Source organism: Spermophilus citellus (genome assembly GCF_964194105.1).
Source record: "Spermophilus citellus genome assembly, chromosome: 4".
Classification (NCBI taxonomy): domain Eukaryota; kingdom Metazoa; phylum Chordata; class Mammalia; order Rodentia; family Sciuridae; genus Spermophilus; species Spermophilus citellus.
Genome location: NC_138185.1, coordinates 153,017,360 through 153,040,462, shown reverse-complemented (window position 1 = coordinate 153,040,462; position 23,103 = coordinate 153,017,360). Strand labels below are relative to the sequence as shown.

Genomic DNA, 23,103 nt, shown 5'->3' with positions numbered 1-23,103 from the left:
TGTAGGCTGTCTATTTACCTCACTGATTGTTTCTTTTGCTGAGAAGAAGCTTTTTAGTTTGACTCTATCGCATTTATTGATTCTTGATTTTATTTCTTGCACTATAGGAGTCTTATTAAGGAAGTCGGGGCCTAATTCGACATGATGAAGATTTGGGCCTACTTTTTCTTATCTTAGGCGCATGGTCTCTGGTTTAATTCCTAGGTCCTTGATTGACTTTGAATTGAGTTTTGTGCATGGTGAGAGATCGGGGCTTAATTTCATTTTGTTGCATATGGATTTCCAGTTTTCTCAGCACCATATTTTGAATAGGCTATCCAATATGTTTTTCGTGTCTTGTCTAATATGAGATAAGTGTATTTTTTTAAAGCTTTTTTTAGTTGTAGTTGGACACAATATCTTTATTTTTATGTGGTGCTGAGGATCGAACCCAGTGCTTCACAAATGCAAGGCAGGCACTCTACCAATGAGGTACAGCCTTAGCCCAAGATAAGTGTAGGTTTGTCTCTGTGTTCTCTATTCTGTACCATTGGTCTACAAGTTGATTTTGGTGCTAATAGCATGCCATTTTTGTTACAGTTGCTCTGTAGTACAGTTTAATGTCTGGTATAGTGATGTCACCTGCTTCATGCTTCTTGCTAAGGATTGCTTTAGCTATCTTGGATCTCTTACTTTTCCAGATGAATTTCATGATTGCTTTTTCTATTTCTGTGAGGAATGTCGATGGGCTTTTGGAATTGCATTCAATCTGTATAGTGCTTTTAATAGTATGATCATTTTGACAGTATTAATACTGCCTATCCAAGACAAGGTAGATATTTTCATCTTCTAAAGTCTTCTTTAATTTCTTTCTTTAGCATTCTGTAGTTTTTGTTGAAGAGGTCTTTCACCTCTTTTGTTGATTCACATTTCATTTTTTTTTTTTTGAGGCTATTGTAAATGGAGTAGTTTTCCTAATTTCTCTTTCAAAGGACTTGTCACTGATGTACAGAAATGCCTTTGATTTATGGGTGTTGGTTTTATATCCTACTTTGCTGCATTCATTTATTAATTCTAAAAGTGTTCTGGTGGAATATTTTGGATCTTCTAGGTATAGAATAAACATTTGCAAATAGTGCTAATTTGAGTTCTTCTTTTCCTATCCATATCCCTTTAATGTCTTTCACCAGTGTAATTGCTCTGACTAGAGTTTCAAGAACTATGTTAAATAGAAGTGGTGAAAGAGGGCGGCAACCCTGTCTTATTCCAGTTTTTAGAGGGAATGCTTTGAATTTTTCTCCTTTTGGAAAGATGTTGGCCTGAGGCTTATTAGCATAGATAGCCTTTATGATGTTGAGATATGTTCCTATTATCCCTAGTTTTTCTAGTATTTTGAACACAAAGGGATGCTGTGTTTTGTCAAGTGTTTTTTTTTTCTGCATTTATTGAGATGATCATGATTCTTACTTTTAAGTCTAATGATGTCATGAATTACATTTATTGATTTCTGTATGTTGAATCAACCTTGCATCCCTGCGATGAACCTCACTTGATTATGGTGCACTATCTATTTGATATGTTTTTGTATTCTATTTGCCAGGATTTTATTGAGAATTTTTGTATCTATGTTCATTAGAGATATTGGTATGAAGTTTTCTTTCTTTGATATGCCTTTGCCTGGTTTTGTTATCAGGGTGATATTGGCCTCATAGAATGAGTTTGTAAGTGTTCCTTTTTCTATTTCATGGAATAATTTGAGGAGTATTGGTATTAGTTCTTCTTTGAAGTTCTTGTAAAAAACTCAGCTGTGTATCCATCTGGTCCTGGGCTTTTGTTGGTTGGTAGGCTTCTGATGGCAACTTCTATTTTATTGCTTGAAATTGATCTATTTAACTTGTAGTATATCATCATGATTCAGTTTGGGCAAATCATGAGACTCTAGAAATTTGTCAATACCTTCGATATTTTCTATTTTATTGGAGTATAAATTTTCAAAATAATTTCTAATTATCTTTTCTATTTCTGTAGTGTCTGTCATGATGTTTCCTTTTTCATCATGGATGTTAGTAATTTGAGTTTTCTCTCTCCTTCTATCTGTTATCATGTCTAAAGGTTTGTTACTTTTATTTATTTTTTCAAAGAACCAACTATTTGTTAATTTTTTCAATTGAATCTTTTGTTTCAGTTTTATTGATTTCAGCCCTGATTTTAATTATTTCCTGTGTTCTGCTTTTGCTGTTGATTTATTCTTCTTTTTCTAGGGTTTTGAGATGCAGTGTTGTTTATTTGTTGACTTTTTCTTTTAAGGAGTAAACTCCATGTAATTAACAGCCTTCATAGTGTTCCAGAGTTTTCGATATGTTGTATAAGTGTTCTCAATTACCTCTAAGAAATTTTTAATCTCCTCTTTGATGTCTTTTACAACCCATTGTTTACTCAATAACATATTATTTAGTCTCCAGGTGTTGGAGTTGCTTCTATTTTTTATTTTGTAATTGACTTTATTCGATTATGATCTGATAGAATTCAGGGTAGTAGCTTTGTTTTTTTGTATTTGCTAAGAATTGCTTTGTGCCATAACATATGGTCTATTTTAGAGAAGTATCCAAGTGCTGCTGAGAAGAAAAGTGTATTTTGATGGATGAAATATTGTATATGTGTCTGTTAAGTCTTGTATTATTGAGTTCTTTGTTTCTTTGTTTAGTTTGGAAGATCTATCCAGGGGTGAAGAGGTGTGTTAAAGTCACCCAGAATTATTGTGTTGAGGTCTATTTGACTCTTGAACATAAGAAGAGTTTCTTTGATGAATGTAGATGCTCCATTGTTTGGGGTACATATATTTATAATTGTTATGCCTTGTTGATGTATGGTTCCCTTAAGCAGTATGAAAAGTCCATTTTTATTCCTTTTGATTAACTGAGAATGGAATAATTGCTTGTTTCTGCAGTCCATGTGAGTGGTATGTTTTTTCCCAGTCTTTCACCTTCAGCCTGAGGATGTCTTTTTCTATGAGATGAGTGTCTTGGAGGTAGCATATTGTTGAGTCTTTTTAAAAAATCCAATCTATGTCTTTTAATTGGTGAGTTTGACATTTAGGTTTATATGTGGTGCCAAGAATCGAACCAAGTGCCTCACACATGCTAGGCAAGAGCTCTGCCACTGAGCACAATCCCCACACATATTTGTTTATTTTTGGTATTTAACTTCACTTGGTTTCTCCTTTGATTTATTTCCTTTAGTGTAATACCTCCCCTTGCTGATTTTCATTGTTGTTTTCATTTCCTCTTCATAGAATATTTTGCTAAGGATGTTCTATAGTGAAGGCTTTCTAGTTGTAAATTCCTTTAACTTTTGTTCATCATGGAAGGTTTTTATTTTGTCATTAAATCTAAAGATCAATTTTGCTGGATGTAAGATTTTTGGTTCGCATCCATTTTTCTTCTAAGCTTAGTATATGTTGTTCCAGGATCTTCTACTTTCAGGGTCTGAATTGAAAAATCTTATTTGGTTTCTACCTATATGTAATCTGATTATTTTCTCTTGTGGCTTTTAAAATTCTGTCCTTTTCTGTATGCTAGGCATGTTCATTATAATGTGCCTTGGTGTGGATCTGTTGTGATTTTGTATATTTGGTTTCCTGTAAGCCTCTTATTTGATTTTTCCAATTCATTCTTTGTATTTGGAAAATTTTCTGATATTATTTCATTGAATAGATTGTTCATTCATTTGGTTTGGAATTCTATGCCTTCCTCTAGCCCAATAATTCTGAAATTTGGTCTTTTTATGTTATCTCATAATTCTTTAATGTTCTACTCATGGTTTCTTACCATCTCCACTGTGTGTTCAACATTCTTTTCAAGATTATATGTTTTGTCTTCATTGTCTGAGATCCTGTCTTCCAAGTGATCTAATCTGTTGGTGATGCTTTCTATTGAGTTTTTAATTTGGTTTATTGTTCCTTTCATTTCAAGGATTTCTGTTTGTTGTTTTTTTTCCAGAATCTCTGTCTCCTTACTGAAGTAATTTTTGCTTCCTGTGTTTGCTTCTGTAGCTCTTTATCAAAATGATCTTTTACTGCCTGTATTTGCTCTCTTGTATCATCCTTTAATTCACAGAACATTTTAATTATGTGCATCCTGAACTGCATTTCTCTGCCATTTCTTCTGTTTTGCTGGCCATGGATTCTAATAATACAATATCTTGGTTTGGTGGGGGCACTTTCTTCCCTTGTTTTTTCATGTTGTTCGTGTGTATTTTCTTCTAGGACTGGGGATCCAAAGCATTACAGTTTTTATCTTATAGGCTTACAGTGTCCCTGCAGGTTTCTAGGACCTCTCCTTTAATGGGGAGAATAATGTAAACAGATCCCAATACAAACAATATACAGCCTTAAATCAAATAGCTGCAATTAATATGTTTATGATTTTGTCACAATATACAGAAATAGTAAGTTGAATTATCATCTATATTATAAACAGTAGGTTTGTAAAAGGGCCTACCATTTCTGATGTTGGACAAAGAACCTGGGGGTGAGGTGTAGGATGAGATGCTGGGGGTAGGAGGTGAGGATATAGTTATTAAATCTTAGAAAGTATGCAAGAGGAATCTAAAGAGGTTGGTTAGTAGCAGGAGAAGAGACAATGTGATGTTTTTGGGGAGACAAGTAAGTGGGAAGACAGTAGAGTGCAAAAAACAAAGAAACTTAAATATTAAGAAAAATAAAAATGTAAAAATAGGAGGTAAAAGAATATACAATATCACTGTAATGTACTATTCAGATATCCCAGTCCTCAGTAGCCTAATTCATGAAAAGTATTTGCTTTCACAAATGTTGGGGATGTGAAAAGAGAGGAAAAAAGTTTCGAAGATAGATACAAAGATTGTTTTTGTTGGAGATCAGTATCTTTCCAACTTCTCTTCTCATCTAATAGGGTTGTCTGTGTTTGCTGGTATCTCTACCCTCAGGATGGTGAAGGTTACTAGGGTGGGAGTGTTGGTGTCAGGAGCGTAGCTCCTGGAGGTAGGGTATACCACTTATTGGACCCAGGATCTCCTTTGGAGAGCTGTTTTATATTGGGCAGTTCAGGACCTGGTTTTGCCACCCAGTTTTGCGAGCTACCGAATGGCCACTAGCTGCAGGAACTGTGCTGGGTTAGCGGTACAATTTGGGGGTACCTTGATATTGTTCTAAGCTCCAGCCTGTGTTCCAAGCTGGGGGTTGCCCCAATTAAAGATGGCAAGAATGGTGTCCCAAGATGTAGGCGGCTGCTTTTAGCAATGGGGTGTTGGGTCAGGTGGGGTTGGGCCAGGTGGTGGCATTGAGAGGCGTGTTCAGAGATACAGCTTTGTGGCATGCAGTCTTGTGGCTGTCACCAGACCCAGTGCAGTGTCCCCAGGTACAGGCTACTTCATGTAGGGGACTGTGGCAGTGGTTGCAGTGCCCCAAGATGAAGGCCACTGGGGAAGCCCCACATTGGTAGATGGGAATGGCAGCTGGATCCTGTAGGTGGGCTGCAGCCAGGTGTCCTGCATGGGTGCTAATGCTGATGGTCCTACTCGGGCATTTGGAGGACCTGTTTGGACCAGTAGCCAGGAGTCCTGCACTGACACTCCCCCTTTTTCTTTTAACTTCTTTGTTTCTTATTTTCTTATATTTTATTCCTCCATTTTCAGTTGACTTCTTTTTCTCTCATCTCTTCTATAAGTTCTGGGTTATTGCTTGCCTAATAAGCATCCTTTTGGGAAAAGCTATGATAGAAAGGAATCAGATTGCATATAGGGGAAAACCAATTAGGATAACAGCAGACTTTTCAACATAGTCCCTAAAAGCTAGAGGATCCTGGAACAGCATGTATCAAGCTCTGAAAGAAAATGGGTACCAACCAAGAATCTTGTATCCAGCAAAATTAAGCTTTAGATTTGAAGATGAGATAAAAACTTTCCATAATAAGCAAAAGTTAAAAGAATTTATAGCTAGAAAACCGGCACTACAGACATCCTTGGAAAAATATTCCATAAGGAGAAAACAAAAAACAACAATGAAAATCAGCAGAGGAAGGCAGTACCCTAAAGGAAAAACTAATCAAAGAAGAATATCAAGTTAAATAATAAAAATAAACAATATGGCTGGGAATACAAACCATGTCTCAATAATAACCCAGAAAGTTAAGGACTTAAACTCACCAATCAAAAGACATAGGCTAGGAGATTGGATTAAAAAAAAAAGACCCAACAATATGTTGCCTCCAGGAGACTCATCTGATAACAAAAACAGACTGAAGGTGAAAGGTTGGGAAAAGTTATACCACTCACATGAACTGCAGAAGCAAGCAGGGGTTTCCATCCTAGTATCAAACAGAGTAGACATCAAGCCAAAGGTTATCAAAAGGGATAAAGATGGACATTACATACTACTCAAGGGAACCATACACCAGCAGGACATAACAATCATAAATATATATGCCCCAAACAATGGTGCAGCTATGCTCATCAGACAAATTCTTCTCAAGTTCAAGAGTGAAATTGATCACAACACAATAATCTTGGTTAACTTTAACACACCTCTGTCACCACTGGATACATCTTCCAAACAAACGTTGAATATAGAACTCAATAATACAATCAATAACTTAGACTTAACTGACATATAGAGAATATTTGAACCTGCATCATGCAGATACAGTTTCTTAGCAGCACATGGATCCTTCTCTAAAATAGACCATATAATATGCTACAAAGAAACACTTAGCATATACAAAAAAGTAGAGATACTACCATGCATTTTATCAGATCACGATGGAATGAAATTGGAAATCAATGACAAAATTAAAAACAAAAATTACTCCACACCTGGAGACTAAACAATATGCTACTGAATGAACAGTGGGTTGCAGAAGACATCAAGGAGGAGATTAAAAAATTCTTAGAGAACATAGACACAACATATTAAAATCTCTGGGACACTATGAAAGCAGTACTAAGAGAAAAGTTTATTGCATGGAGTTCATTCTTTAAAAGGAGAGAAAGTCAACAAATAAATGACCTCGCATTACATCTCAAAGCCCTAGAAAAAGAACAAGTCAACAGCAAAAGTAGTAGAAGACAGGAAATAATTATGAGATGAAATCGAAACAAAAAAAATTGAAAAAATAGACAAAACAAAAAGTTGGTTCTTTGAAAAAAATAAATAAAATTGATAGACCCTTAGCCACACTAATGAAGAGGAGGAGAGAGAACTCAAATTACCAGCAATAAAAGAGAATAAAATCATGGCGTTTGCAGGTAAATGGATGGAGTTGGAGAAGATAATGCTAAGTGAATTTAGCCAATCTCCAAAAAGCAAATTCCAAACCTTTTCTCTGATATAAGGTGACTGACTCATTATGGGTTAGGGAGGGAGAACATGGAAGGAATAGATGAACTCTCGATAGGGCAGAAGGGTGGGAGGGGAAGAGAGGGGCCAGGGGGTTAGCAATGATGGTGTACTGTGATGGACATCATTATCCAAAGTACATGTATGAAGGCATGAATTGGTGTGAACATACTTTATATACAGAGATGAAAAAATGTGCCCTATATGTGTAATAAGAATTATAATGCATTCCACTGTCATGTATTTAAAAAATAAAATCAATTAAAAAAAAAGAATCCTTTTAGGCCTGGTACTACTGCAGTTAAGTGTACTTAAGTACTCATATGTCATATTTGATTGCCTATTATAAGATAAGCTTCTAGTTATCTCAATTTATGGATTCTGTGGCAGCTCCTTTCTCAAAGAAAAGGAAAATCAGCCATGAATCTAAAGAGATGTAATTGTGAGAGGAAATAAAATGGGATAAGATGCCAACACAGGTTCTTTTTTCTTGCTCCCTAGTTATTTTTGTTTTTTTAATCCTTGTTTTTCACAATCTTCTCTTATTATTTTCTTTAAAAAGAAAAAAACCCAAAACAACAATAAAATGTAAAAGTTAAAAAGCACTTTTTTATATTTACCCTTGTCCTTACATGCACGTCGCTCATTTATCTTAGAATTGTAGCTTATTGTTGTTCAGTAGACAATGCTTGATGACTCTGATTATCTTTAAAACTGAGTAGTCTCTCAGTTCACTCTATAATCAATAACAGACGTTAAGTATATTATTAGATAGTGGTTTTGACACCTTTTGCATATTTAAACTATAATACATTACAACTTTAAGGATTACTTGTGCTCTAATTTTAATAAAATAATTAGCTTTGAGAATTCAGTTAAACCAAGCACTCTTTCTATTACATACTACGTTAAGCGAAGTTTGCAAACAGCATGCTTATGTCTCTTAAAAGAACAAATACTAAGTCCTGATGGAAACTGAGCTTGCTGTTTACCAGCTATTTTGTTTCTGAAGGGATACTGGAGAGGAGAAAATAATAGACTGCTACTGCAACTAAATGGCATGGTGAGGCGTGATACTGTAGTAATACCTGTACCTATGTTCAGCAGGGTAGAGTGAGTGAGTTGTGGCTGAAAATGACAGTGACCTGCTGAATAGTAGAGGAGAGATATTGAAGCAGAAATGCTATATTCACTATCATTTGGAGTAACAAGTAGAAACAAACCCTGTTGTTACCCACAGTTGTTGGCTAGTCTTCACATAAATACTCAGAAAAATTTATACTAATGTTTTTAGCTCTTCCCTCATGTTTTTTGTCTCTCTCTTTTAATGTATGGGAAAGTGAATTATCACAAAGCAGTTATTAAAGTTATGCCAGGTTAAAAATCAGTAGTATTTTGAAATTTAAAGAAAAAGTGAACATGATATAACTCCCCTTTAAAATGTTGTATAAATAAACACAGAATCTGCATTTGAGGCCCTTGCCTAAGTGCCTTCATTTTACAACTTGACAAACTATACATGTTTCTATGTTTTATTCAGGTAACTTTATGTTAAACTTTTATCTTTGCTTTTAGAACAAGTGTTATAAATTTATATGCTTACTAAATGACAGGAATTTTTGTTACTGTTTTATTCATTTAGAGTAAAGTATGTATATGAAGCAATATGTTCTGAATCATTTTTTAAATCTTTATCCTTTTTGGGTTTATAAACTTAGAGGATATTTACACTTTGCTTTCAGCAAGCAATGATTTTAACTTCTTTATAGTAAACTTGGACAACAGATTTCATTAGGAAGGTGTTATGGCATCAAGAAAAAAAATACATACAATATATATAAAAATTTTAGTAACAGAAAGACAAATCTTTGGGTTTTGGCTCATTGTGGTGATACCCCAAATGTATTCTTGTTGGTCACAAAATTTTATTTGTTGTGTGTTTTTAAAGAAAATTATTTGAGGGAGGGGATTTGAACATATATAGGAAGATAATACTATTTCCAAATATATTGATGTGTTTATATCATGAATTATTTACTTATTTTTTTCTATATTTTTATTGGTATATTTTAGTTGTAACTAATGGTGAGATTTGTTGTTACATGTTTGTACAATCACACAATATAACAGTATTGCTTGGGTTTTAAAATTATTGCTTCTATTTATTTTTAATAGATAAAGGAGGCAGCAGACATCATTCAGAAGTTGCACCTAATCGCCCAGGAGTTACCTTTTGATAGGCAAGTTTATTTCTCAAGAACTAATTTGGAAATGTGTAATTTATAGAAAAAAATTGGAAGTTTTGTCCCTGGATGATTTTCTTTGCCCACTAAGTCAACAAGAATATTTTGCATGTTTCCTTCATACAAGATACGGTATAGAATAGTTCATTGAAAAAATAGTGCACTTTAATATCTAAATTTAATTGTATACTTTCAATCCCTTGTCTTTTAAAAAAATATTGATGGAGATTTTTGAAGTTGACCGAAGTAAAATTTTGAGTTTTCCTATCTTGGATTTTGAGAACCAGGGTGATAAGAGACAAGAGTTCAACCATAAGGCTACTCAGTTGCTTTTTTCTGATTCTAGATGAAAGATCTTAAGTTTTTTGGGGTCTTGGGCACCTTTGAAATGCTAGTAAAAGATATAGAGTTTCTTCAAAAAATTAAGATATACACAGATTATCATATATAATTTTAGGGTATTTAAACTCTTTACCCATAAAAATCTTCCAAGAGACTTTGGGTTCTGAACCTTGTTTTATTTATTTATTTATTTATTTTAAACATCAGAAATTTATTCGTTGCTCAAAACATTACATTAATCTTGACATATCATATATCATACATTTGATTCAAATGGGGTATGAATTCTTATTTTAAATACAAATCCCAGGGTCATCACTAACTTAAATTTCATCCTAAAATAAAATGCCCTCTGAGAAGGAATTTTTTTTCATGATTTTCATTAGTCCATGGAATATCAAACTTTTTAATAAAATGTGGTAATAATAGTTCCTCCATGTGACTGAAAGAAATACAATTTTGTTTAGCAGATACTATATCTGTTATTCTTTTGTTGATACTTGAAGGTTTTCAGGTACAGATAGAATATAGGTATATTGCTGTGCTTAAAATATGACCATTATGTTCCAGCCATAGTGAATCCCACTCACGCATTCATTTTCTTCTCAACTTTGTATCATCATAAAAGATAAGCAGTAATAATTTTTTAAATCATCTACCAAAACTTCTATAACTTTATCCCATTTCAGAGTTGGACCATTTACTTAAATGGGTAACATGTTTAGCTCAAAACAGGTACAATATAATAGTTAGCTATAGCCCTCATTCCTCTCCCTTTATTGTATTTTTTCCTTCCAGAACACATTTGCATTGTCATTGTCTACAACTCTCAAGTTTATACTCCTCTTATAGTTTGTTTTGTTTTGTTTCAGTGCTAGGGATCCAATCCAGGGCCTCACACATGTTAAGCAAGCCCTCCATTACTGAGCTATATGCCAACTTTCTCTTACAGTTTTCTTTTAACCTCTCTAAGAAGCCTTAGAGGCTTAATCAGACTTATTTTTTCCCACACACATCAATACAGCCTTATATGTGTTTTGTCATCTACCATGACTTGGTTTTATCTTTTTTTTTTTTAATAACTATCTAAACTTTTCTTTGTTTCTCCGTCTGTCTTTGGCATCTCTTTTGCCAATCATTCTTTTTTTTCTTCAAATAATTGCATAGAAAAAAATAATAATTGCATAGAGTCTCAATGTCAGTTTTCTGTGCTAGATATTCTCTCTTGATATTAAGAGAGTTGGAGATTCTAGTGAATGGTATTTTAGTTTTTGAATTTGTAAAGATGGAATGGTTGTTCTCCTAGACACATTACTGGATTCTTCATAAAGCTCTTTTTATTTTTTTTAGTTTTAAAATAATTATATGTGTGTGTGTGTGTGTGTGTGAGAGAGAGAGAGAGAGAGAGAGAGAGAGAGAGAGAGAGAGTGTGTGTGATGCTGGGGATTGAACCCAGGGCCTTGTGCATGCCAAGCAAGCACTCTACCAATTGAGCTGTATCTGCAGTCTTATATTAGTCATCTTTGGTGTGTATTGATTATTATATCATTTATCATTAATATATCATTTTATCATTGTGTTTTCTTTTACATAAGAATTTAAAACTTTATTTTAAAAATCCCAGTAGGGAGCAGATTATTGTAATTATTATTACAATCAATATTATAATCCAGTGACTTTAAAATGCCATTGAATATGAATAGGAACAATAACTTGTTTTGCGACTGGCTGGGTTAGTGCCTCTTGGTTTTCAGTATGAGTTTCCTAAATGATAATTACATACCCCATCTGAATTTCCTACATTCAGTTTTGTTACCAGGAGTACTTTCTGTCATTATTCTCTCTACCCTCTGGCTTTATCTTTTGTTTCATAATTGTTTTAGATTTTCAGAAACTTGAAAAGATTATACAGAAGGTTCCCATGTACCCCTGCATTCATTTCCCCCTTTTTTAACATATTAGCGTGGTATGTTTGTCACAACTAATGAATCATCATTGTTTTTTATCTTTCAGATTTTCAGAAGTAAAATCAAAAATTGCAAGTAAGTGGAGTCTATTAAATTAACTTTTTTTGGAGTAAAGACAATAACTATTGTATAAAAGAAAATAGCAAAAGGGGAGAGGTGAAACATACCATTCTCCTACCTCATTCCTGGGTATTCTTCAAGAGTACTGTGTGGATATATGAGCAGCATAAGACTTCCCCCTTCCCAATTATTTTATATAATTTATGTATAGATTTTATATATAATTTATATATACACACATACATACATACATACACTTACATGCACACACATTTTTTTTAAATGGTTGGTAGCTTTTAGGCCTTGTGTTTTTAATTTAACAGTATATTTGGGAGATATATGTGAATATAGCTCTTTTTTTCTTTTTAACACTGATACGATGAGTATTGCAATAACTGTTCATCTCCTTACCTTAATAGTTTGATTTTTGCCAATAGTTTAGACTAGGTCATTCTAGGTTTCTGGAAAAAAATTAGTTTATTTTCAGGTTCCATTTTATAATAACCTGGCTGCCTGTTTGTTATGCCAGTTCATTGAAAGTTCAGAGACCTACCTATATTTTCAAATGTCATGTTGTTTTTGTAATTCTTCCAAAAAGAAGGCAGATCCATACACATTATATTTGTAAATAATTTAGATGCTTGACATAATTTTGATACTTTGAGAGCCTCAGGATAGCCGGATGACTTTATTTTTATTTTTAGGTAAATATCATGATTTAGAATGCCAACTAATTCAGGAGTTTACCAGTGCTCAAAGAAGAGGTGAAATCTCCAGGATGAGGGAAGTAGCAGCAGTTTTACTTCATTTTAAGGTAAATATTAAAAATTTAAAATGTAGATCAGTCTTAAAGGTTTTGAAGAGTTTACAAAATCATTGTTATTATTTCTGATGTTCCCCTGTTAGTTGTATAACTAAATTACATCAAAATACAAAAAATGTAATAATTTTCATTAATTTGTATGTTTTATATATTTCTCTATAAAAATGTTAAACATTATAATTTAATATTTCAATAAGGATTTTATATTTAGTAATATTAATACATCAAGTTTTCATATAGTTTGATAAAGAATATCTTATAGTTTACCTTCTTGTTTTTTATTTTTTATTTTTATTTTTTTGTTTTGTTTTGTTTTGTTTTTTATTGGTTGTTCAAAACATTACAAAGCTCATGATATATCATCTTTTGTATATTTGACTCAATTAGGTTATGAACTCCCATTTTTACCCCAAATACAAATTGTGGTATCACATCGGTTACACATTCACCTTTTTACATAATGGCATATTAGTGACTGTTGTATTCTGCTACCTTTCCTATCCCCTACTATCCCCCCTCCCCTCCCCTCCCATCTTCCCTCTCTACCTCATCTGCTGTTGTTCAATTCTCTCCCTTGTTCCCCCCCCCCTTCCCCTCACAACCTCTTATATGTAATTTTGTGTAACATTGAGGGTCTCCTACCATTTCCATATGCTTTCCCTTCTCTCTCCCTTTCTCTTCCCCCACTCGTCTGTGTTTAGTGTTAATCTTTTCCTCATGCTCTTCCTCCCTGTTCTGTTCTTAGTTGCTCTCTTTATATCAAAGAAGACATTTGGCATTTGTTTTTTAAGGATTGGCTAGCTTCACTTAGCATAAACTGTTCTAATGCCATCCATTTCCCTGCAGATTCTATGATTTTGTCATTTTTTAGTGCTGCATAATACTCCATTGTGTATAGATGCCAATATCTTATAGTTTACCTTCTTGTTTTTTAATAAGTCCTTTTCAATCAAACATGTTAAGAAATTAATTCAAATGCAAGAAAACATGACCGTGAATATGTAATGGAATGTAGGAAACAAAGAGTAGATGACATATTACATAGAAAAAGAAATCCACCTACTGAGGTTTTAGTGTTAATATAAAGAAATGTTTTATGTAGTTGTCTTTCTGGAATTTGAATTGGAGAGAGAGCATGGGACTGTATCTCTGCAAAAAGGTGCTTAAACAATAGTTCTTCCTTCATTTTGTTTCTTCATTGCATCAGATGTTAAAAATATAACCTATCTGTTGGGCTTTTCATTTTTGTAATATCTAAATGAGTACTGAGAGTGGCTTTTTTGTTGTTGTTGTTCTTTAGTGGGGAAGGGTCTTGTGGAGAGTAAACTCAAGGGCACTTTACCACTGAGGTACATCTCAGTTCTTTTTATTTTGAGACAAATTCTTGCTAAATTGCTGAATCTGGCTTTGAATTTGCAATCTTCCTACTTCAGCCTCCCAAGTCACTGGGATTATAGGCATGCATTACTGTGCCTGACTTGAGAATGGCTTTTAAGACAGTAGAATACTTTATATTGATTACCTTACTTTTTCTACCATATGATTTATTACCTTACTTGTTTTAATGTGTAATTTATTAATAGGCAAAAATCTCATTGTGTTGATTGGTTTTAAACACATTTTATTGTAGTAGGTTAAGTTTTAAAAATACACTTTTATTTAATATGGAAGCATACCCATATTAAGTTACTTTGATTTCCAGACCGATGGCTTATGGCCATATCTGACGCTTGCAAGGGAAAGGAAAAGATTTGAATCCAAGACAGGAAAGAAGATATCTTTTAATATTAGATTTTGTATAGAATTATGCAAGCAGCATTCTTAGTACTTTAACTTGGGGAACTGGATATTATGCTTTATTCTAATGTACTAAGATAGAAGAGTATACACATATATGTATACACACACATACTTTCTTTCAAGTACTTGAGTCTGTGTGTGTGTGCACGTCATGTGTGTGCATACGTGTGCATGCATGTGTATTGGAGTTGAAAGAGATGGCTAGATGGTCATAAGGCAAAAATTACCAGGCTGGGAATGTGGCTCAGTGGTAGAGTGCTTGCCTAGCATGTGTGAGGCCTTGGTTTCAATCCCTAGTACTGCCAAAATGTGTGTATGTGTGTGTGATCATTGAAAAGAACTTAGCTTACCTCAGCTTTCTTCTTTCATCTAAAGTCCAAAAAAGTTATATAATAGCTGTTCAGCTTCATCATAGTAAGGGGGGAAGCATACCCATATTAAGTTACTTTGATTGAAACACACCAATTTACAGTTACTTTGATTGAATTCTAACAACTGTTAGCCATTTGCTAGGACATAAAACATAATTTTATTCCTATAACACTTCTTTTATTGAAATTATTGTAATGGAACCCAAACAATGTTAACAATGTATTTCTTCTTTGTAGGGCTATTCCCATTGTGTTGATGTTTATATAAAGCAGTGCCAGGAGGTAACATAACAATATACTTTATTGAATTTTATTTTATGCTGATTTGTATTTTCAAACCATTAAAAATATTATGTTAAATGCTTCTATTTAGGGTGCCTACTTGAGAAATGATATATTTGAAGATGCAGCGATACTTTGTCAACGAGTAAACAAGCAAGTTGGAGATATTTTTAGTAATCCAGAAACAGTACTGGCTAAACTTATTCAAAATGTATTTGAAATCAAACTACAGGTAATTTTAAATAGTAACAAATAAAATAATTCTTAAGAAAATATGTGATTTTTTTTTATATTTTAGAAATTTCATTTTTAATTTAGTTTACTTATATGATGACCTTAGAAATAGTAATCTACTTAAGGGGAAAGGAATGTCAGTATTATGCTTTTTAAAAAATGGTTTGTTATTCATGAAGGAAAAGATGTTGATCACTTAGTATTATCACAGCATGTTCTTCAAATTTGTTACAGCAATAGTAGTAGTAATATAATGCATTAAGGTAGCTTAATGTTTTGTTTTGATTTGGGTTTTGGTGTTCACCACAACTAATAATAACAAGAATTTAATACTGTATAGCAGTATACAGTATTAAATACTTGTGGTAATATCATAAAAAGGAAAAACGGAAACTTAATTTATAATCTTACTCTTCATAACATTATACTTTCAGATATTTTCTAAACTATGTTTACCTCTGCATTAAGCATTGTTCAGTAGTGTTTGTTTTTTAAATACACCTTTGTAGCCTTTAAAGTTGCTAATATGTGTTGTGGTTCTCTAGAAGTAAGAGTATAAAGTGCAGCATTTCCCACATTTACTGACCAAAGAACCTGATTTTAGACAAATGCTTATTAATTTCTCAAAGGACATTATTGTTTGTTAGACCAGTTTGAGAAGCTGTTCTAAAGAATTGACTCTAATGGTGTTTCAAAAGAAAAGGTATTCTAAATTCTTAATACTTATTCCCAAGATTTATATAGATTGTTTATAGGCAAATATATGAAACAGTAAAATTTAGAAACCTGTTTTAAATTTTTTTTATGATTTGGTCTATTTCTATGCACTGCCTTGTTGATTAGACTTAAGTCAGAACTTAAAACTAACTTTAGAGGAAAAATATTTTGAGAATTTATGATTTAATGTTTGTTTAACAGAATATTAACTTTCTTTTTTAGAGTTTTGTGAAAGATCAGTTAGAAGAATGTAGAAAATCAGATGCAGAGCAATATCTCAAAAGTCTCTATGATCTGTATACAAGGTACATTTTTAATTATTAAAAAATAATATTCAACTTTATTTTTTTAATGGAAAAAGGGGAAATATTCAGTATTTTTTTAGTAATAGCCTACCAGATAGCAGTATACAGTATTAAATACTTGGCTGTGTGGACTAGATTTGTGCAAGAGCAGCATTCTTATTATTTTGAGGAATTAGATGTTCTGCTTTATCCTGATGTACTAAGAACCATAAAACCTTCTGTTTTTAAACTAATCCTAAAGGATTTCGCTTCTGATTTTAATTGTAAACAATTTCACTTCTTAACTTTTTTCTCTAAGAATGAGTATAATTACATTTATCTCAGTTAAACTTTACAATAGGAAGTGACATATTCTTAACAAATGATAATTTCAGCCTTAAGTCTGATGTGAGAGTTTGTCTTGTGCTTTTGTGATGGTAGTATTGCTCTTAAAGACATTATTTCAGAAGCTTTATTTTCCTTGACTTTTCCCAACTCTGTTGCCATCCTTTAGTCTCTTTATTTAAGGAGGTTTTTAAAAGTTACCATAACAACAAATTTCATCTCAAAAATACTATCTTCAACAATAGGAAATGAAAAATGAGAGGAAAGTTAAATGGACATAAACAAAACAGGGTAAACAGAGAGAGTAGACGTCCCAGTATTTTGTTTTGGGTACCTTGTGATGAATGGCATTAAAGCATTCCTGAATCCATTCTGTCACCATTGCCATTTCTGGACTGGTTATTTGTCTCATAGTTTTTTCTAGAGTTTCTGACAGTTCTGAAAACCATAATGTTACTTTGCAATATTCCATTTTACCTAACTCTGCATTCTAAGTACTCTTCCAAGGTTTAAGAAACGGTGGTTTAATATAAGTTTTTAAAAAATCACATTGTAAAATATTTATTCCTTAACATTGTTGTTATACCTAAAATATACATTAATCTTTTTCTCCCCCTTTTCCATTGAAAAGAACCACCAATCTTTCCAGCAAGTTGATGGAGTTTAACTTAGGTACTGATAAACAGACTTTCTTGTCTAAGCTTATCAAATCCATTTTCATTTCCTATTTGGAGAATTATATTGAGGTGGAGACTGGATATTTGAAAAGCAGAAGTGCTATGATCCTACAGCGCTATTATGATTCAAAAAACCATCAAAAGAGATCCATTGGTACAGGAGGGTGAGTTTTTAAAGTTAAATATTATATTGAAACTGAAGACTTTTTTTTCATTTCAGATGCCAATAAGCATTTCTTTTTATTGCTAAATAATATTGCATTATATGGATATATGATACATGTTGAGTAGACATTTAGGTTGTTTAGAGTTTGGATTATTTGGCTTTTTGAGTTTTTTATGCATTCTAGATATTAATCCTGTGTCAGAAGAGAGGCTAGCAAAGATTTTCTCCCATTCTATAGGTTTTCTCTTCACATTCCTAATTGTTTACTTTGCTGTGAAGAAGCTTTTTACATTTGATGCTATTCCATTTATTAACTCTTGGCATTATATCCTGAGGTTTATGCGTCTTATTGAAAAAGTCATTGCCTGTGCCTATAACTAGGGCATTAACCTACGTTTTCTTCTAAGAGTTGCATGGTTTCTGGTCTAATTCATAGATCTTTGATCCATTTTGAGTTGGTTTTTGTGCAGGGTGAATGATAAGGGTCTAGCTTTATTCTTCTACATATGGATAACAAGTTTTCCCAGCACCATTTATTAAAAAGGCTGTCTTTTGGGGCTGGAGTTGTAGCTCAGTGGTAGAGTGCTTGCTTAGCATGTATGACGCACCAGGTTCCATCCTCAGCACCACATAAAGATAAGTCAAGTAAAGGCATTGTGTCCATATACAACTAAAATATATATATATATATATATATATTTTTTTTTTTTTAAAAGGTCTGTCTTTTTTCCAATATATGTTTTTAGTACCTTTGTCAAGGATCAGATGACTGTGGATATGTGGGTTTGTCTTTGTGACTTCTATTCTGTACCATTGATCTATGTGTCTGTTTTTATGCCAACACCATTGCAGTTTTTGTTATTATAGGCCTGTAGTATAATTTGAAGTCAGGTATCTTGATGCCACTAGTATTGCTCTTTTAGCTTAAAATTGTTTGGGCTTCTCTGAGTGTTTTATTCTTCCAAATGAATTTTAGGACTGGTTTTTCTAGTTCTGTGAAGAATGTCATTGGTATTTTGATGGGGATTGCATTGAATCTGTATATTGCTTTTGGTAGTATGGCCATATTTAACAATATTAATTCTGCCTCTCCATGAACATGGGAGGTCTTCTCTAATTTCTTACTTCAGTATTCTATACTTTCACTGTAAAGGTCTTTCATCTCCTAAAACTGAAGATATTTAAGAACATTATTACATTTGGGCAAACTTAACAAATATTGACTGTCACAAATATTTTCTCCAAAGAATACTTTTAACCCACATTGTTTGTACTACTGACCAAATCCTGTTCTTGAACCATGTTTTGGGGGGAAAAAAAAACCTAACGTGATTAAAATATGTAAAACAGACACTTGACAATTAAAAAAAAATGTGTATCAAAGACCTAGGAATTAGACCAGAAACCCTGCATCTACTAGAAGAAAAGGTAGGCCCAATACTTTCACATATTGGTTAAGCTATGGAATTAACTTAGATACCCATCAACAGATTAGAAAGAAATTGTATATATACAAAATGGAACATAATTTGGCCATTAAAAAGAATGATTTTATGACATTTGCTAGTAAATGGGTGGATCTGAAGACTATCATGCTAAGAGAAATAAGCCAGTCCCAAAAAACCAAAGGTCAAATGTTTTTGCTGATATGTAGACGCTAAACCACAGTAAAGGGGGGAGTGGAAGAAGAGAAGTTCTGTAGATTAAACAAAGGGGAACAAAAGGAAGTGGGTGGTAGGAATAGGAAAGACAGTAAATCTAAAATAATTCTATGAACATATATGCAAATACCGTGAGCATCACCATTGTGCCTACCCACAAGATGAGGTCATAAGTAGAATAAGGTATATCCTATGCTTGTATAATTTTATCAGAATGGCTTCTATTGTCATGTATAACTAAGAAGAACCAATAAAATAACATTTGAAAATATTTTAATATAAAACAATATCAGTGATATCAAGAGTTCTGGTTTCATTTTTTCCCCCAGTGGTGAGGATTGGGTGCTTCTACCACTGAGCTACATCTCCAGCCTTTTTTATTTTGAGACAGTGTCTTGCTTAGTTCCCTGGGCTGACCTAAAATTTGATATAGTCTTGCCTCAGCCTTCCAAAACACTGAGATTACAGTAGGTGCCACTATACCTGACTTTTCTTTTTTTCTCTTTTTCCCAGAGTAAATTGTTTTAGGTCATTGACTAAGAATCACATCATTTTTGTTATTGTTATTGTTGCAGGTGGAGAACAAAAAACAGTTTACAATTTAGTTGGTCCTGAATTGATAAGTTTGGGGGATCACTTGAGTATAAAACTACTAAATTAATATTTTAGAGCCTGCAGCTCTTCGCATACTAGAAGAAAATGACTTGAGTAGGTGGCATCTCAGTTGTCCATACCTTAACTACCTCGAACCTAGTTGATTCTAGAAGGAGGCAGAATGACTTCTGGGTTGCCATACAATCAGAGTTGAGAGTCCACACTCTATATACCTATATCATTTTCATGTTTCTCAGTTTGTGTATTAAATAATGACCAGAGAGAAGTATAACTAGGAAGAAGAGGCATAATCTGAAAGGCAGTAGAGAACAACTGATGAACAGTCATAAGACATTTTTTAAAAAAATAAGTTCACAGGAGCTATATATAGTCTAGGATGAAAAAAAAAGATATACCCCATATAATAAATGTTCCAGGTAATCCTTGATCACTAAGAGAAGCTAAATTATGTTTTTTTGTTTTTTTTTTTTTATAAACTTTTTTTTTTTTTAAGAGAGAGTGAGAGAGGAGAGAGAGAGAGAGAGAGAGAGAGAATTTTTTTTTAATATTTATTTTTTAGTTCTCGGCGGACACAACATCTTTGTTGGTATGTGGTGCTGAGGATCGAACCCGGGCCGCACGCATGCCAGGCGAGCGCGCTACCGCTTGAGCCACATCCCCAGCCCCCGCTAAATTATGTTTAACGGATCTGTTTAATGTAGTGAAGAAATGTGTCAAATCTTTAAATGGTTGAATATATTAAAAGTCATTAAAATTTTGGAAGTTTTATTTTTAAACAGGACTATTTATCTTTTACGTTTACTTATTTGGAATAGCTTGCTTCCTGGTTGATTTAGAATTGTAAAGCTGAATAGGATTTTAGAGATCCTAATTTCAAGTTTCATTTTCAGATGAAGTTTTTCACAGAACTAGTTTTTGGAATTAGAATTTAGATTTTTCGGTTATTGATTTTGTTGTTGTTGATGATGTATACTAAGTTTGAGAATACTTGAAGTTAAAATCCACATGTTCTTTTTTCATTTGTCCATACTAGTATTCAAGATTTGAAAGAAAGAATTAGACAACGTACCAACTTACCACTGGGGCCAAGTATTGATACTCATGGGGAAACTTTCCTATCCCAAGAAGTGGTGGTTAATCTTTTACAAGAAACCAAACAAGCCTTTGAAAGATGTCATAGGGTAAGATTGATTGTAAATTTATTTTACTCATGATTGGTATATCTATTTTAAGTTTTACCTTGTTGATACAAAGATAAAATCTATTCTCTGATTAGAAGCAACTATTTTTTCTTTGCTTTTTAAAATTTTTTAATTGACATGTAAAAATTGTACATACTTATGGGGTACCATGTGATATTTTGATACCTGTCTACTTTGAGGAATGTTCAAATCAGGGTAAGCATATATATCCCCTCAAACATTTCTTTTTTTTTTTTTTTGGTAATGAAAACATTCAAAAGCCATTCTTCTAGTTTTTTTGGAGTAGAAAGATTATTTTTATTACCTGTAGTCACCCTAATAATTGCAATGGATGCAACAGAATACCAGAAATGGGTTATCTTTTATCTAACTATAACGTAGTATCTGTTGACCAACCTTTTCCCGTGCCTTTCTCCTCACCAACCCCTCAGCTTGTGGTAACCACTGTTCTACTCTTAATTTCTTTGAGATCTCCTTTTTAGAGTGAGATCATTCCTGGCTTATTTCATTTTACATAATGTCTTTCAGTTCTATCCCATGGTTGCAAATGACAGGATTTCATCCTTTTATGGCTGAATATTATTTCCCTGTTTATATATACTACCTTTTCTTTATCTGTTCATCAGTTGATGTACACTTAGATTGATTTCATTTCTTGGCCATTATGGATAATGCTGCAAGAAATATGGGAGTGCAGATGTCTCTTCAATGTGCTGATTTCATTTCCTTTGTATGTATACTTGGTAATGGATCATATGGCAATTCTAATTTTAATTTTTTGAGGAATCTCCCTACTGTTTTCCATAATGGCTATACTGATTTCTGTTACCACTAATAATGTGCATGGTGGGTTCCTTTTTCTCCACATTATTGACAACACTTATAATTTTTTTTACAATAACTATTCTAATTTGAGAAAGGTGATCTCATTGTGGTTTTTATTTGCATTTCTCTGATAATTAGTGATGGTCAGCATTTTTTCATATATCTGTTAGCCATTTATTAAGTCTGTTTGGCCTATTGTCCATTTTTAATTTTATTTATTTATTTTTGCTATTTTGTTGTTTTGGATCCTTATATGTTCTAGACATTAACCTCTTATCAGATATATAATTTGCAAATATTTTCTCCTGTAGGTTGTCTCTTCACTCTTGATTATTTCTTTTGCTGTGTAGAAACTGTTTAGTTTGATTAATCCTGTTTTGTCCCTTTTTTTAATCCTAATGCTTTCAGGGTTTAATCCAAAAAAATCTTTGCCCACTCAAATGTCATGAAGTATTTCCCCTGTATTTTCTGTTAGAATTGTTATAGTGTCAGGCTTACACTTAAGTCTTTAATTAATTTTGAGTTGATTTGTGTATGTTCTTTTTTAAATGTGAGTAACCATTTTTTCCAACACCATTTATTGAATGATTTGTCCTTTCCCCAACATGTGCTCATAATACCGTTGTCAAAGATAGTTGGCTATGTATGGGTTTACTTCTAGGTTCCATTGGTCTTTGTGTCTGCTCTTATGCCAACACCATGCTGTTTTGATAAAACTTGGTAGTATATTTTGAAATCAGGTACTGTTAAGTGTCCTAATTTTTCGTTTTATTCAAGCTTGCTTTTGTCCTTTGGAGTTTTAGTGGTTCCATAAGAATTTTAACATTGTTTTTTTCTAGCGCTGTGAAGAATGTCATGGGTAGTCTGATGGGGATCATATTGAATCTGTAGTTTAGTTGGGTACTATGGACGTTTTAACAATATTGATTCTTCCAGTCTATGAACATGGGCTATCTTTCCATTTTTGTATGTCCTCTTTAGTTTCTTTCATCAGTGTTTTATAGTTTTCATTAAAGATATCCTTCATCTTTTTGGTTACATTTATTCCTAGATATTTATTATTTTGTAGCTATTGTAAGTGGGATTGCTTTGTTGTTTTCTTTTTGGGGAATTTACTGTTGGTCATATAGAAATGCTA

General features: G+C 33.0%; 1 protein-coding gene across 5 annotated transcripts in view; it reads left to right on the top strand.

Annotated features, from left to right (window-relative positions):
- The window catches only part of EXOC5 (exocyst complex component 5), a 72,656-nt gene that overhangs the window by 26,172 nt on the left and 23,381 nt on the right, over positions 1–23,103 (top strand). For all 5 annotated transcript variants that reach the window (XM_081291522.1, XM_081291519.1, XM_081291520.1 and 2 more), the window contains 8 exons: positions 9,527–9,591; positions 11,950–11,978; positions 12,668–12,777; positions 15,195–15,239; positions 15,331–15,471; positions 16,413–16,495; positions 17,451–17,660; positions 20,972–21,119. In XM_081291522.1, coding sequence (XP_081147648.1) covers positions 9,527–9,591; positions 11,950–11,978; positions 12,668–12,777; positions 15,195–15,239; positions 15,331–15,471; positions 16,413–16,495; positions 17,451–17,660; positions 20,972–21,119 — 831 coding nt within the window. The remainder of the gene's footprint in view (positions 1–9,526; positions 9,592–11,949; positions 11,979–12,667; positions 12,778–15,194; positions 15,240–15,330; positions 15,472–16,412; positions 16,496–17,450; positions 17,661–20,971; positions 21,120–23,103) is intronic.